The 18044-nt window shown below is 40.0% G+C and overlaps 1 protein-coding gene across 1 annotated transcript in view; it reads left to right on the forward strand.

The window, feature by feature from the left end:
- The window catches only part of LOC129224066 (transcriptional repressor CTCF-like), a 53243-nt gene that overhangs the window by 24288 nt on the left and 10911 nt on the right, over positions 1 to 18044 (forward strand). Inside the window, exon 7 of the mRNA XM_054858466.1 lies at positions 10916 to 11132. Within this exon, the coding sequence (XP_054714441.1) occupies positions 10916 to 11132 (217 nt within the window). The remainder of the gene's footprint in view (positions 1 to 10915; positions 11133 to 18044) is intronic.

The raw sequence follows: 18044 nt of genomic DNA on the forward strand, positions 1-18044 counted from the left end.
AATTTAAACTTCACAAGTTTTTTCGGCACATCTGTACACGCATATGTACCGAAGAACATATAGATGACCAAAATATCCATTTTGAACACCTCCTCAGTTAATTATCGCAAGTTCTCTTGTGATGTCTTCATACGCGTAAACTTGCGCCACTCAGAAACGTTATGAAATAGTAAGATGAAAACTTATACTTACTTAGTATGATCTAAGAGTTAGAGGACAAGCAGTATAAAACCTTACCCTGAATAGTTCACATTACTGAAACACATCTATCTACAAAATAATCACCTTGAACGACTATGCACTTCTGCCAACGTTCGTATAGCTTTTAGAAGCACTCCTGGCAGCCATTTTTTGCAACTTCCTGTAACGCCTCTTGCGCTGTTGCTTTAACTTCATCGTGGGGAAGAAAGCGACTTTCATGTTAAGGATGCACGGTTTGATCGATCAATGCTCTGATACGACAAACAAATAACATAACGTTTCATCGGACTTAGCTCCGTGTGACTCTTACCTGTTCTGAGCAAAAAAACGTTTGTATAGGCGCCGCTTTCTTCCGTCAGGAGAAGATAAAGCTGCATCATAGCAGGTTGTGAAAAAGGCTTCCAGGAGTGTTTCAAAAAGTTATATGAACACTGGCAGAAGTACTTAGTCCCTCAAGGTGACCCTTTGAAGGTGGATGTGCTTCGGTAATGTGAACTGTTCTGGGTAAAGTTTTATACAGCTTGTCCCCGAAATTTTGGATCGTACTACGTACAATCTATATAGGATGTAGTTATGCTTCTCTTTTTTGACTGTTGATTGATGATAGAGAAAGAACAACAGTCAAAAAAAAAAAAAAAAAAAAAAAGAAGAAGAAGAAGAAGAAAAACAAGACACTGTTTAATAACCAACTGATTTTTTTTTTAAATTGAACATATAACTAAGATTTCACAATATTGTAATAATGTATGTATTATGTACAGTATACATATTTTAAAAATTTTAAATTATGTTGTTCAATCATTCAAAAAAAATTAAGAATAAAAATATGAAACCTTCAACAAATTACGCAATTAAAGTGGAAAGATTGCACGTAGACATTTTTTAGTCATGAAAATAAACAAAAAAGGTAACAGATAAATTATAATATTAAATCATTATAGGAATATTTTTATACTTATTTAAAATTTATGAATAGAAAAATTTGCATTTTTCATAAAAGCTATAACAGTGACATAAATTTTTCTGAAAAAAGAAATAGCCATGAAAAGAGTGAGGTTCTTAAAACGCTGAGCTACAATAAACAAACTCTATATTTACTCCAAGTTAATAATAACTGAATACATATACTACTTGATCTGATGTTTGCACACATAATATTAAACAATTTGATTGTTTAAAATCTGTTATGAAGCACTACAAACAAGTTCAAATTAAATTTTTCAATTTAACAATAATTTGCTGAAATTTAAAAAATTGCTTAATAGAAAATCCTTGAAACTTTTCTATAACATATTATTAAAAATATGATGAAAACGAAAATAACTGGTTAATTGATTTTATAAAAATACATGAAGATAGTTACAATAGAAGAAAATCGATCGCTATAAATGATGCAAAAAAAAAAGGCACATTACAAAATAAAGATGAAACAAGGATGAGAAATAAGCAAAATGACATTTCTTGAGCAAAATAAATAATCGCTAGATATTTAAGAAATGCTAGAAACGACGGAGGAGGGGCGGCGGGGGGGGGGGGGGGACTCACCCGCTGATTTTGGAGTAATTCACAACATTAAACTTCGTTCCCAACTTCGGCCTCATTTGTTTAATACAAAACCGCAACCACGAACACCTCGGAAGAGTTTCTGAGTCGACTTCAGCACTTCCAAAGAAAAAATTCAAAAGTCCCTTTGATTTCCGAATTATGTCACCATTCAAAACGTCTTTAATCAATTTCATACATTAATGCTTTAAATTCTTCCTAAACAATAGATTAAGTTTGAAAAAAAAATCTTTAATTTTATGAATGCTGTTAGTTTTAAACAACTCGGAAGTACAACTAGAGTTTAATTTCAGAAATACAAGGAGGGGGCACGCAAGTGTTCTTAAAATTACCGTCGGCTCAACGGGAATCTAACAAAATGACATAAAAACCGGTTTTGCCATCTCACATTTGTTTCCATGGTCTCCAATTTGGCAATATACACTCTATAACAAAAAAATCGACGCATCAAGAAGGAATCATCCGATTGCTTTGAAATTTTGTATGCTTGATTGTTTTGACCAGATGTGCAAATGATTAAAATTCGGTGTCCAATGGATGAATAGTTTGATCTCCAGTGCATCGAAACTGCGAATCCAGCAGATGTATATAATGAGCAGTTTTTCAACAGTTGTTAAAACTTTCAGTTTGATTGCGATTCAGATTACCTTTCAAACAACTAAAAAATGCCTTGCCGCATGGTTCGTGCTCATTACGAACAACTGTCAGAGTTTAAACGAGGTCATATCATTGGATTGAAAGGGGCCGGTTGGTCAAATCGGAGAATCGCTCGTCATTTGAGTCGAAGCGAAGCGGCGATTCGACGATGCTGGCAAGGATGAGTGGAAAATGGCCGAGTTCAGCGTCAGGATGTTAACGGTCAACCTAGGGTCACAACAGATCGTGATGTCAGAGTGACTGTCCGATCAGCTGTCACTATGAACCATCAGACGTTCAACCCAAACACTAGTATCCATCATGATCATTTTGAGGTTGGGACAACGATATCTATGCTCGCGCCGATCGTTATGCCATCTGCCACTGACGCCTACACACATGGCTCGATCAGGTTAGAATGGTGCTGACTGGGGATATATAGTCTTTAGCGACGAATCCCGCTTTCAACTGTGTCATGACGATCATCGAAGACGTGTTTGGAGACACCCAGGGCAGAGGAGGGATCCTGGTTTCACTTTTGCACGCCACACTGGCCCTCAACAAGGCATTATAGTCTCGGGTGCCATTTTCTTTGATAACTGGACCCCTTTGGCCCTAATTAGAGGTACACTTGCTGCACAGTGGTAAGTTGACGACATCCTAAAACCTGTTTTGTTGCCGTTCCTTTTGCAGTACCCTCGGCTGGTTTTAGCAGGACAATGCCAAATAACATACGGCATGTGTTCATGTGTTGCTATGAACTGTCTTCAAGCTTGTCAAACTCTTCCGTGGCCTGCCGGATCGTCAGACTCTCTCCCATCGAGCATGTCTGGGATAGGATGGGATGGCGATAGCTGTTGTTACTCAAATAAAACTTCGTAAATCCCGGATATACAATTTATTGCAGACGAAATGACATACACAGGATATAATTTTTAAACATATTGAGCAACTTAAACGTATAATAATCGTATATAATCAGCTTAGAACCGTAGGACGTATAACAACGACAATTCAAAAGAAAGTAATTCTAAACATTTTCCGTTGCCAGGTTCACTAAACATAACTATAGTAAAAACAGTGTTGCCAAATTATCAAACGAGTTTCAACATACTCCCACCTTTTGTATTGCAAATAAAGCTGGTCGCAATACAAAACTACAATAAAATAAAATACATAATAAATAATTTCAAATGAAAGACAATGATGAATAATGCAAATAATAGTTAACACAATTTTAAAGTCACAATACGAGAAAAAAACTAATTGATGTCTACAAGTCCAAACGTTGTGGAGGGAATATTCGACGACCACTGCGGGTTTGTTTCACTGGTTGAGGTACCTCGGTCATGGGAATGAAAATCTCAGCGTTAGGGTTGAGAGTTTTTGGAATAGAAGCTGCTGTGGACTCCAAGTACCCTGAATCGATATTAGCTGCTACCTCCTTTCCATTTGCTGCTAGGTCTGATGGCAAATCACTGATTGACATTTCGAGAGGATACAGCCTCTGCAAAGGTCTAACGAGGTAGCCATTAGCAACTCGTAGTTTGGCAATTCTTTGGATACCATCCCTGCCAGGATACAGTTCAACAACACGACCTAATGGCCAGTTCAATCTCTTAGTGTCCTCACATCCTATGAGAATTGTTTCTCCCACCGAAATTTCCTGCTGTTTTGATCTAGATTTTGGATTACGTACAAGTTCACCTAAATATTCCTTCTGGAAACGTTTTCGAAAATTATCGCGCAAACTTTGTACATAACGCACTCTTTTTAATAAATGCTGGGAGTCAAGGATGTCCAAGTCATGTGTTTCTGATCCTCTTATGTCTTGTATGAAATGAGCTGGAGTTACAGGTGTCATTTCATTCGGATCGTCCGAGATATAGGTGAGTGGTCTCTCATTAATGACACTTTCTGCTTCGCACAACACCGTGAGCATCTCTTCGTATGTCATGCAAGCCTTTCCCAAGCACTTTCGTAAAATTTGTTTAATACTACGTACCATTCTCTCCCACCAACCACCATACCATGGCGCGGTGGGTGGGCTAAAATGCCATTTGATGTTTTGCAAGGCACATTCAGATTGTATTTCCACCCAATTCAATGATTGAAGGGCTCGTGCTGTTCCAGTAAAATTTGACCCCATTGTCAGAATACATTACAGAGCATCTCCCTCTTCTAGCGAAGAATCTTCTCATTGCTTGCCGGAATGCTTCAGCTGACAATGACGTGACGAGCTCTAGGTGAATGGCTCTATATACAGCACATGTGAACAAAACAATCCATGCCTTGGTACCTTGACGTAAGTGTAAAGGTCCCGCCAAATCTACACCAGTGACTTGGAATGCAGAAATGCGTTTTGTTCTATCAATGGGCAGAGGCGCTGTATTTGGCTGTACTGGCTTGCTTGAGTGTCGCTTGCAGATCACACACTTGCTTATAACCTCTCTAACAACCCTCCGACCGCGAGGAATCCAGTAGAGCTCTCGAATATGATTCAGAGTTGTCTGAACACCACTATGCATCAAAGCTTTATGAACGTATTCGCTGTACAGTCTCACGATGGGATGATCTGGTAGTACGGTTGGTTTCTGAAAATCTTCTGGGTCTTCACCCAAAACTAACTTAGTTTCAACTTTTAAAACTCCAGACTCTTCGGAAAATCGTATAGACTTCGAGTATTTTTCCTTCAATTCAGCATGCAGTTCTGTTTGTACCAATTTAATTACGGCGAGTTCTGCCTTCTGTATTTCTTCACATGTTAACTCGGAGATAACTCGGGTGGACTTATACCTAGCATTATTTATAAATCTCAGCATCCAAGCTAACATTCTTATAACTTTGCTGTACTTAGAAAAGTATAGAAGCTTCTTGCTGAAGTTTTCCTGTAAGTTAATATTCGTGCTGCAGATAACACTTTTCTTTCTTTCAACTAAAGCTTCTTCAGGCATCGTAATCTCAGTATTTGGCCAGGTATTTTCTGTTTCTTGTAGCCAAGTGGGACCCTCCCACCATCGACTATCTATCAGCTCCTTCCAATTACAAGAACGCGAGGGCAAGTCGGCCGGATTCATAGATCCTGGTACAAATCTCCAACTATCGACATTTGTAAGTTGACGTATTTCTTTAACCCGGTTACCGACGAAAGTATTCCGCGGTTCTCCTTTCGTTATCCAGCTTAGGACAACCATTGAATCGACCCAAAAGGAAATTTTCAAAGGTTGCTGTATTGCTTCTAAAACGGTACTTGCTATTCTTGCACCCATTGTAGCTCCAAGCAACTCTAAGCGTGGAATCGTCGGTCTTTTCATCGGGGCTACTCTGACTTTGGCAGTTATTAACTGGACAGAGGTTCCCGTTTCTTCTTCAGAGCGTAAGTATACACAGCAAGCGTATGCATCTGCGGAAGCATCGGTAAAGACATGCAGGCTTGTATTCTCAAGAGTTCCTAGCATTAATCGACGAGGTATTCTGCACTGTTCTGTGAGATCAATATGCTTCACCCAGTGTTGATATCTATGTTGAATATTTAGAGGCAGATCGTCGTCCCAGCCTATCTTGTTTTTCCAAGCTTCTTGAAGCAATAATTTTGGAAGAAGAGTTGCAGGTGACGTAAATCCAATAGGATCGTATATGCTGTTAACTATAGAGAGAAGCTTTCTCTTTGAAAGGACCTTTTCTGAAGTCCTTTTACAGCCAGCACAATAAAGTTCATCTGCATGAGTGTCCCATTTCAGGCCAAGTACATTCTGATCTATACTTTCTTCAATTCCACTGTAAGAACAACATCTCAATTCAAAGGAACCCTTTTGCATTACTTCTATAGCTTGTGATTTTAATTGTTCCAGTTCTTCGCTGGTATTCACACTCGTGACTAAGTTGTCTACATAAAATCCTTCTTTCATTCGATTGATCGTGTTTTGCAGGACTATTGATTGGAACTCCTGCGATTCAAGATGAAATTTAATCGTGGCATTTAATAAGAAGGGGCTTGATGAAACGCCGAAAACAACACGACAATGCCTGTAAAATTTCATCTTAGTGTGTTCTTTGTCTTCCCACCAAAGGAATCTTAGGTAGTCTCTATCTTTGGAAGCTAAAGAGAGTTGAAGAAATGCTTGTTTAATGTCTGCAATTACTCCAATGGCACCACAACGAAATTTACTTATGAGGCGAGGGATTTCACTTAATAAACTTGGTCCTGTACTAAGACAGTCATTTAAGGAGGCATATCCGGGGCGTTTACATGAAGCGTCAAAGACTGGCCTGACCTTCGTGGTAGCGCTTGATGATTTAACGACTGGATGATGTGGCAAATAATGACAAGCCTTTGAACTTGGCATTTCAGCTTCTGTCACCTCCTCTATGATGTTATCATTCTTCCACTGCTGTAAGACACCATCATACAGTTCGTAGTAATTGTCTTTCAAAAGACGCTTAGTAACGGTGCGAAGTCTTGCTTCTGCCTGGTCGTATCCATCATACAAATGAGGATGTCCTGCTAGCCATGGAAGAGCCACCTCATACCTGTTGCCAGTTTTCCGAATTGTCTCTTGAAAAAATGTGACCGTTTCTTCATCTAGCTCCTTAGTTGTTTTCCTCTCAGTGGGATCTGTTATACCCAAAGATTCTACGTCCCAAATTTTGTGTATCTCTGAGTGATACATACATAGCGATACCATATTTATGCTGCTCTTCTTTCCTGGACCTAAAACACTCCATCCGAGTTTCGTTTCTACGGCTGTTATACCAGATGGCAGAACTTCTATTCTTCCTGTTAATATTCCTCCAAGAAAGTCAGCACCGATGAGCATGTCAATAGGAGGAATTTCTGGACCGATGTCTGTTAGTTCAATTCCTCGACGTTTTAATTCTTGTACTAAATCTGGGTCACGTATGCGAGGCAAAGAAGAACATATCTTGGGCTGGTCCAAAATTGACATGTTGCACGAAAACCTTCTATCGATACTCTGAACGTTGATGTCATAGCGACCATGTTTAACTTCAGCTGTTTGCTTACCACCAAATAGTCCTTGGGACAATAACTCTGTACCTGAAGGTTTTAACCTTAACTCTTTAACTACTTGGTTGGTCACGTAAGATCGCTGTGATCCATCATCAAGGAGGGCTCTGACATAAATTTCTTGATTTCCATTTCTTAAACGTATCAATATTGTTTTCAAATATATAACCTTCTGAGTTGTAAGTTCCGTAAATAAAGTGGACGTATTCACTTCTATCTTTGATTCATTAGGGAGTTGAACCTTATTTTTTCTAGGCAATTCTGGGCACAAGATTACGTAGTGTCGCTTTCCACATACAAAGCAATGAATATTACTGCGACAGTTTTTCGCCATGTGTCCAATCTTCAAACACACCAAGCAGCAGCCTCTACGTATTACAATTGATTTTCTTTCTTCTGTACTCATTGAGGCAGCTTTATGACAGTCTTGACTGTCATGACGTTTCTGACAAAAAATGCACTCAATCTTACAAGGTCTTTCGTAAGAAGATATTAAACTCATTGCTGTAGGTTCATCTTTGCTTGAAGATTCCTTCTTACCTTTTGCAGGTTGACCAAAAGCTCTTTCAGCTAAAGCCCGATGTTCTTCCCCTTCTATCTCGCGACGAAGAAATGACATCAACCTTTCCAACAGTTTCTCTTTCGTAATTTGGACGGTTTCTTCATCATCCACCTCACTGTTTAATAAATATCTATCCCAAGCCTTTAATACATCAGTTGGAAGACACGACTCCACAACCGGATACAACATGGCAGCATAATTTTGCGTAGTGACGCCCAATGTTTCCAGAGCTCTTAAACAGGAACCGAGCTTGTCGTACAAATCAGAAAGCTTAATGTTAGCTCGGTTGTTTACCAATGTTAAAAGATCTCGTATAAACGCGTCAATTAATAAATCACGTCTGCCAAACCTGGACTCGAGATGTTCGATAACCTTGGCATAATTTTTCTTAGATGGTGGATAACTTTCTACTATATTGCGTGCCTTCGAAGTAGGCTTCAATGATGACAGAAGATACTGAAACTTATCCTCTTCTAATATACTAGTACCTTCATGAATACGACTGTATTGCGCCCAAAAGGCAACCCAAGTCCTTGGCATTAGGTCATATTCTTTCAATTCAATTTTTGGAAGCTTCAACTTCCCAATCGTAGCTGTATCAATTGGCGAAGAAGCGCCAATCGTACTACGCCGTAAACAATGCTCATATTCTGTTTTAAGTTCAATAAAGCGATCTCTATACGTTTCCATTTCATCATATTCCTTATCGCTTTGCTCGTAAATTTCCAATAATTGAGCATCAGCACTAAATAAACGCTCGGCTTTATCCGCCAACTTATTAAAAATTGCGCCAAGTTCATTACCTCCGACTTCTTCTTTCTGTGTTCTTTCAAATTGATTACAAGTCGTGGTAAATAACCTTCGTAAATTAGTTCTTTCTTTCCGTAATCTTTCAAATTTGTCGCATTTCTGAGTGATAACGGCATCATCTTTGTCTTCGTTGTCAGACATATTCGCTATTCGAATCAAAAAATACAAAGTTCAAATTTCACGGACGCCACTTGTTGTTACTCAAATAAAACTTCGTAAATCCTGCATATACAATTTATTGCAGACGAAATGACATACACAGGATATAATTCTTAAACATATTGAGCAACTTAAACGTATAATAATCGTATATAATCAGCTTAGAACCGTAGGACGTATAACAACGACAATTCAAAAGAAAGTAATTCTAAACATTTTCCCTTGCCAGGTTCACTAAACATAACTATAGTAAAAACAGTGTTGCCAAATTATCAAACGAGTTTCAACAATAGCATCTGGCAAGGAATGTTAATAACCTTGTCCGACAATTGGAGCCAATTTGGCGGGAAATACCGCAGGACATCCTCCGGGAGCTTTATTGGTGTTTCCCACGTCGTGCTTCAGCTTGTATCTAGGCTAGAGGCGGGTCAATACCTTATTGAACTTGTTACTGTAACTCTGACATAAATTATTCAATTTTTCTAAGAATTTAATCATTTATTATTCTGTGCTTTGTCTTCCTATCCACCAATTTTCGTCCCAATCAGATCACTCCTTCTTGGTGCGTCGATTTTTGTTGTTATGGAGTGTATCACCAAATGATCGTCAGTCTGAGACGCTGACTGATATATTAGTTTTGTATTGAATTAAGTAATGAATAGCCACAAAAAAATGAGTAAATAGGCTTTTCAGAACACCAGATCGAAAACAAAAAGGGAAGTGCACAGCTGGAACATACGCATACCCCACATGCGAAATTTTAACCTTCTACAGCTTACCATTTTTGAGTTATGACTTATGAGAGATACATCCGTACATCCAGCCGCAAGAAATAAAGCAGTAACTAACTTGTTTGGTACCTGAATGCAGTATTGAAAACTCAATCAGGTGTGACTAAAATAGAAATTCATACTGAAGTTTAAGCAAACAATTTCATATGAAAACAATAACTCCCTTTACTTCGCATTAAAAAGTAATACAGCAAAGGTCTTTTTTTTTTCTGAAAACATCGGCCTATTCCATCGGCTTTTCGATGTTTTTAAGGCCGATGTTTCCTGCAAGTTAGCATCGGCCGCCGATGCCGATGGCTAAATTGTTGAACCATCGGCGCTGATGCATCGGTTGAGTCCTAATTATATAATAATTTTATGTAATAATTAAAAGCCTTTCTTAAAAATTTCGGATCGAGGTACACTACTAGACATTGTTTAGAGCCAAAAAAAAAAAAAATTTCAGTCATTTATGACAACATTTTTTTGTGTGCGTGTGTGTGTTTTATACATGCATATGCCTACTCATCACTGCAAAACTCATTTAAAATGATGAGCCAACCGGAAGTTTGGTTGCACGCACTTTCACCCATACATAAATGTGTACCTACAGACATCCTAAAAAACAAGAAAAACAGCCAGAATTTATTTTGGGGTGATTTCTATGGAAGTTTATGTCAAAATTTGAGTGGGAAATTTTTCCTGAATGCAATGCTTCCAATCCTTTGTATAAAGAAGTAAAAATCATTGACAATATAAAATTTCAATCGATAAAAATTTTCTGGATAATCCAAGGATTTTTACCAGGCACTTTACATTACTGAAAATCCTCTGGATTTTCAGTAATGTAAAGTGCCTCGATTTCCTCGGATTTTTGAGACTGAACTGTAATCTGTTTCTTTCCCTTTTTTCTTTTGAATATTTTGTAAAGTGCTTCTTATAAATAGTTTTAAATTCTTTGCCTTAAAATATTATGTACTAGTATCGTAATGAGGAGTAAAATTCACTTACCCACTTTTTTGATTTAGATGGACCCATTGTTATAGCAAATATTGTAATTTTTATGGGTTTTTGAAGTATACTATTTTAAAATCCAGTACAATCTAAATTCACAGAGAAAAAGACTCAAGTATGCAACTCTTATGTTTGCCATTTCTGTATAATTTTGAATATGCCTATGAATTTCAGGTTGTTGTGTTTGAGGTAATACAGCTTCCTCCTAATGGTGCTTCTTCCAATCAAAGTGTGACTACTATCGATGGCCACACACTTATGCTAAATGGTGGAGAGCCTCAAGAATACTCAATCATCGAACCAGCAGATGAAACATCTGCCGATTTCCTCGATTTTCCTGATTCTGTATCCGATTCAGATGATGTGGAAAGTCTTTCTTCACTGTCTACATGTAAATAACTTATTTATCATAATATATAAATCATTATATCGGAAAATTCTTTAAGGAATGAAAAATTATTGGATCATGTAAAGAAATAAATTAGTGGTCCTCCAAAATTGTATTTTATTGCAGGATTTTTTTTTTTTTTTTTTTTTCAATACAAATACAATGGAAATGTGATGACCAGCAGCAGGCTCTGGGCCCAACTGAGCTGGTCCTAGTCAGTTTATTAGTCTCTACTGAAGATCAATGGCCCTCTTAAAAACCCCTTATTCATTACAGCCTCTTCTGGCAAGCTGTTCCAAGTGCCCATAACGCTAATAAAGTTATAAATATTAGCCTGAGATTTGAATAGCTTGAAGCAGTGACCCCTCGTCCTGCTTTCAGTGTAAAAATTTAACCCATTACATCTTTCATATTGCTAAATTTAAACATCTGAATCATGTCCCATGTGACTCTCCTTTGCTCCATGCTATACATCATACTGTTACAAATTCTGTAAATAGTAATTATTGTAGGAACGTAACCTGTAAATAGTTTCCCGTAATGAATATACAACCCCTTTTTCATATGGCTAAAATATACGACCCCTATTTTATTTTTCTTTTCATTGATAACGGTCTACGCATTTCGGGAAGCCGAAGGAAACGTGTAGAATGTTGTGGAAAATTCTTTTCGGTGTATTTAAGCCGTTAGCGATGGATAAACAGTTAGTTTCGATGGAGATTTCGAACTGAGTGCATTTTTGCTCTGTTTATTGCGAGGCAGTTCGCTGTGTTGTTTTCGTATTTGGAAGTAAATACGTGTGTAAACGTTGAGTTTACGGTGTTGTGTGATAATTGCTTAATTGCTGATGAATAATTTAGCAGTTGTTGAAGATCTTTCCTGTACATAGTGTAAATAAATTTCCTGTGTTTTTATCAAGAACTGTGTCTTCATTTCAAGAAAGTGGAAGTCGCACCGAATCCGTTACAATTTGGCGCCCAACGTGGGGCTTCTTCTGGACTTTCTTGGAGTAAGTGACTTTGGACATTTTTTCATAAAGACTTTTTTTGAATTAGGACTTTATTTTTATGGTGATTACTCGCGCAATGGATGAACAATTAAAACAACTTCTTGACGCAATCACCTCTGTGAAGAGTGATATGGCGGCTAATCAAGAACAATTAAAAAATGATATGGCGGCTAATCAAGAACAATTAAAAAATGATATGGCGGCTAATCAAGAACAATTAAAAAATGATCTGACTGCAAGTATGTTGGCAAATCAAGACCAGTTAAAAAGCGATTTAACGGTGCTGAAAAAGGACTTAACGTCTAACCAAGAAGAAATTAAAAACGACCTTATTTCGGTAAAGACTGTGATGGAAAATAAATTTAATGACATAGAGCATCGAGTTGATGCTATTGAAGAAAAATTTAATACCGTTGAAAGCCGATTCAATGCTGTAGAAAATAAATTTGAAGATGAAGATAGAAGATTTCATCTACTAAAAGAGGAGATCTTTAAGGACGTGGAAAGGAGATTGGCGACCGCGGAAAGCAGCTCTGTACAGTTTGGCGCTCCCACATCGGTTGCTCGACCGTCCATTAAACTTGCCACATTTGATGGGAAAACTTCGTGGCAGGTTTACAAAACCCAATTCATGATAGTGGCGGAAGCGAACGGATGGGACTCTGCGACCAAGGCCTGCCATCTTGCAACATCCCTGAGAGGTGACGCAGCGGACATTCTTCAGACCCTTCCGGACGGCCAGCGCCTGGATTTCGCCGCCCTCACATCTGCGTTGGAGCTTCGCTTCGGTGAGAAGTGCCAGAAAGATTTCAGCCGACTCCAGTTGAAGTCCCGTTTCCAGAAAACCGGGGAAACCCTGCAAGAGCTTGCGGCGGACATCGAGAGACTGTCTCATCTTGCTTTTTACGACTGCCCTGCGGATGTTCGAGACAACCTGGCACTCAACTACTACATCGACGGGGTTCGAGATCCGGAAATCCAGAAAGCTCTACGGATGGCGGATGTCAAAGACCTGAATTCTGCCGTTGTGTATGCGATGAGATACGAGGCCGCCCAAGAAGCAACCCGTGTGGATCGCCTTCGAATCCGGACTCAGGAAGCTGATGAATCTGATTCCAGGTCGTCCCACCTCGCTGAACTTGAGAGACAACTCGGTGACTTGACAAGACATTTGAGCAGCATAACAGCCCAAAAGAAACAAGAGCAGAAGTGCTGGAAATGCGGTAGTGAAGGACACCTGCGAAGGAGTTGTCCGGCTCGCCAAGCTACGCGAGGGAAGGAAATCACCACCACTAAAGCTCTGCAGATTTCCTCTTCTAGTAGTGGCAGTGATGGACTTTTCATTTACGCACATGTAAATGGGAACCCCTGCAGACTGATTGTTGACACTGGAGCCAATGTGACAATCATTAGGACAGATGTGGCTCGTGAATTTGGATTGAAACTGCTGTGGACCTCGCCACGCGTAAGTCTCCAGACTGTGACAGGTGACAAAATTGAAATTGACGGTAAAGTGGACTTGGAAATAGTGTTTGGGAATGCCACCTACCATCATACGGCATTCGTTGCTAATATCACGGACCCCTTCATTCTCGGATTGGACTTTTTGAAGAAATATGACTTCACTCTCGACTTCAAGACTAATGAGCTGCACTCGATGAGAGAAGACATAGCCGTTTTCCCCGCAGAAAGTGATGTAAAATCCGCTCATCAAATAATAGCCCGAACAGATTTATCGATTCCCTCAAGGTCAGAATCATTAATACCCGGCTCCATTGAAGAAACCAATAGTTTTCGATTTGGACTCATTGAATACCCTAACCTAAGCAATAGCCTAAAAGGAGTGCTGGTAGCATCTACGCTTGTGGACCTTTCTAAGGATGTAATTCCCGTGAGAGTCGCCAACGTGAGTGAAAGGCCAAGGAATATCCGGAAAGGTGAAGTGTTAGCAACTTGTACTCCAGTAAACTGCATCATTAGAAGAATCAATTCCCCCGAGACTGTGTCTTCTGAGTCCTTGACGTCGAAGTTAATTGGGAGTGCGCCATTATCGAAAGATCAAAGAACTGCTGCGGAACAATTGGTGGACGACTTCAAGCATCTGTTTTCATCTACATCGGAGGATGTGGGCCGGACGAATTTAACGCAGCATAGGATCTACACTGGAGAACACCCCCCTATTAAACAGCATCCAAGACGACTACCGTTCGCCAAGAAGGAAGAGGTCGAGACCCTCCTGAAAGAGATGAAGGAGGATGATGTAATCGAACCCTCATCCAGTCCTTGGGCCTCTCCCATCGTCTTGGTCCGAAAGAAAGATGGCTCCACCAGATTTTGTGTCGATTACCGACGGCTGAATGAAATCACCAAGAAAGACAGCTACCCTCTTCCACGGATAGACGACACCTTGGACACTCTTTCCGGACACAAGTGGTTTTCGACCCTGGACTTGAAGAGCGGCTACTGGCAGGTTGAGATACACCCTGATGACCGAGAAAAGACAGCATTTACAACTGGACAAGGCTTATGGCAGTTTAAAGTGATGCCCTTCGGCCTCTGCAATGCACCAGCTACTTTCGAGCGTCTTATGGAGACAGTGTTAACAGGACTTTCCTACGAATCCTGTCTGGTCTACTTAGACGATATCATCATCGTGGGACGCAGCTTCGAAGAACATCTGGCAAATCTTAGGAAGGTGCTGCAAAAGCTTAAGGAAGCCAATCTGAAGTTAAGCCCGTCCAAATGTAATTTGTTCCGCCGGGAAGTGAACTACCTTGGTCACATCATCTCTTCTGAGGGTGTGCAAACCGATCCAGAGAAGGTATCTGCGGTCAGGAGTTGGAGTCGTCCCGAAAACATCCATCAGTTGCGAAGTTTCCTGGGGCTCTGCACGTACTACAGGAAGTTTGTGAAGGGTTTTTCCAACATTGCACGACCTTTGCATAAGCTGACGGAGAGCAAGCAAAATTTTGAATGGTCCAAAGAATGCGAAGATGCATTTCTACGACTGAAGGAGGCTTTAACATCAACGCCTATCCTCGCCTATCCTCAGCCTGAAAAATCCTTCATCCTGGACACTGATGCGAGCAACGAGGGAATTGGAGCTGTTTTATCCCAAGAAATTGACGGAAATGAACATGTCATCGCTTACTGGAGCAAATGCTTATCAAAGTCGGAGCGAAATTACTGCGTCACCAGAAAGGAGTTACTGGCCATAGTGAAAGCTGTAGAACACTTCCATCATTACCTCTACGGCCGAAAATTTCTGCTTCGGACAGATCATGCCTCGTTAACTTGGCTTTTGAACTTCAAGAATCCAGAAGGCCAGATAGCCAGATGGATACAGCGGCTCCAGGAATATGACATGGAGATCAAGCATCGAAAAGGGTTATCTCACGGTAATGCTGACGCTTTATCAAGGAGACCCTGTCCTGAGAACTGCCACTATTGTTCCCGAATCGAGAAACAGTATGGAACGACTAGCCCTACCGCCTATCAGGTGACAGTGACTCCAACATCATCAGAACCTGATCCATGGAGTGATGACCAAGTTCGAAAAGATCAACTTGAAGACCCCGACATAAAACCAATTTTAGAGTTCATGGAAAGTGACAGTCGACGCCCTAGCTGGCAGGACGTTTCCATCTTCAGTCCTGCAACAAAAAGATACTGGGCTTTATGGAACTCACTCCATTTACGGAACGGCATGCTACACCGGAAATGGGAATCTGACGACGGCAAGACATCTAGGTGGCAGTTACTACTTCCTCGATCCAGGATTTCAGATGTTCTGAAAGAAATACATAGTAGTGCGACTGGAGGACATTTTGGTGTCTTGAAAACTCTCAATAAAGTTCGGGAGCGCTTCTTCTGGAGCAAGGCGAAGGATGACGTGGAGAAGTGGTGCCATTCTTGTGACGCCTGTGCTGCTCGTAAAGGACCGAAGAAGAGAAGCAGAGGGAAGCTACATCTGTACAACGTTGGAGCTCCTTTCGGACGAATTGGGATCGACATCCTGGGTCCTCTACCAAGAACTGCTGATGGGAACAAATACATTCTTGTTTCCATCGACTACTTCACCAAATGGCCGGAAGCATATCCCATTCCAGATCAAGAGGCTACTACCGTAGCAGAGACTCTAGTCCAACATTGGATCTCGAGATACGGAACACCTTTGCAGATTCATTCCGATCAAGGGAGGAATTTCATCTCTGCTGTGTTTAAGGGCCTATGTCAAATTTTCGGAATTGAGAAAACTAGGACAACACCACTACACCCACAATCGGACGGCATGGTGGAGAGATTTAACCGCACAATCCTAAATAATCTCTCGCTTATGGTATCCAGAAATCAACAGGATTGGGACAAGAAGCTACCTTTGTTCCTGCTGGCCTACCGAAGTGCTGTCCACGAGACTACCGGATTTGCCCCATCTCAGATGCTCTTCGGACGAGAGCTTCGGCTACCTTGTGATCTCGTCTTCGGTCGTCCTCCGGATGCGCCTTCATCGCCTGAGGAGTACATCCAGGATCTCCAGGCCCGGTTGGAAGACGTTCATAACTTCGCACGAGAGCGAATCAACATCGCGGCGGAGAAGATGAAGACCCGATACGACACAAGGTCTACTGGACATGAATTCAACGAAGGCGACAAGGTTTGGTTATGGAATCCCATCCGACGGAAAGGTCTGTCACCCAAATTGCAGTCGCATTGGGATGGACCCTACAAAGTCGTTAACCGACTAAATGACGTCGTAGTGAGGATCCAAAAATCACCTAATGCAAAACCTAGGGTTGTACATTATGATCGGTTAGCCCCATACTATGGCCATAGTTCATGAGTATTACGTAAACAACCATGGTTGATAACATAAAAGTTGTAGATAATTTTTGATTTTAATGTTTAGTAATATTTCTTGTTATTATTGTGTTTTCTGTATCTGCTAGTTATAATTTAATGTGTGTAATTGTGAACTTGTGATAGAAGTTTGGCACCCTTTCTGGGGATTGTACTGCCCGGGACGTGCAGTCCTTAGGAAGGGGGCAATGTTACAAATTCTGTAAATAGTAATTATTGTAGGAACGTAACCTGTAAATAGTTTCCCGTAATGAATATACAACCCCTTTTTCATATGGCTAAAATATACGACCCCTATTTTATTTTTCTTTTCATTGATAACGGTCTACGCATTTCGGGAAGCCGAAGGAAACGTGTAGAATGTTGTGGAAAATTCTTTTCGGTGTATTTAAGCCGTTAGCGATGGATAAACAGTTAGTTTCGATGGAGATTTCGAACTGAGTGCATTTTTGCTCTGTTTATTGCGAGGCAGTTCGCTGTGTTGTTTTCGTATTTGGAAGTAAATACGTGTGTAAACGTTGAGTTTACGGTGTTGTGTGATAATTGCTTAATTGCTGATGAATAATTTAGCAGTTGTTGAAGATCTTTCCTGTACATAGTGTAAATAAATTTCCTGTGTTTTTATCAAGAACTGTGTCTTCATTTCAAGAAAGTGGAAGTCGCACCGAATCCGTTACAATACTAATACTACTGTATTTACATTGGAATCTGAAGCACTGGAACTTGCTTAGACTTTGTATAACGAGGTAAAATTTATAGCTTTAGAGCGGCTATTACAGTTATTGAAATTAAAGGTATCTTCTACCTTTGTATGTGTCTACTGCCATTTCTTTCATACTGGTCCTGGCCTACTGAGTAGAATCTTGATTTGACATCATTCAAGAAAGCGAAAAAAAAAAATGCTATGTGCTAGAAAATGTTTAATTAAAGTAGATCAAAAACAAAATACTGACCAAGAATACAAGATGAGTTTTGTTTACACAACATTTTATTTCTACTTTGTATAGTGTTGTACTGAGCCCAGTATCAGAAGTTTTTTCAGCAGTCTA

This window comes from Uloborus diversus, chromosome 6 (assembly GCF_026930045.1).
Source record: "Uloborus diversus isolate 005 chromosome 6, Udiv.v.3.1, whole genome shotgun sequence".
NCBI classification, from domain to species: domain Eukaryota; kingdom Metazoa; phylum Arthropoda; class Arachnida; order Araneae; family Uloboridae; genus Uloborus; species Uloborus diversus.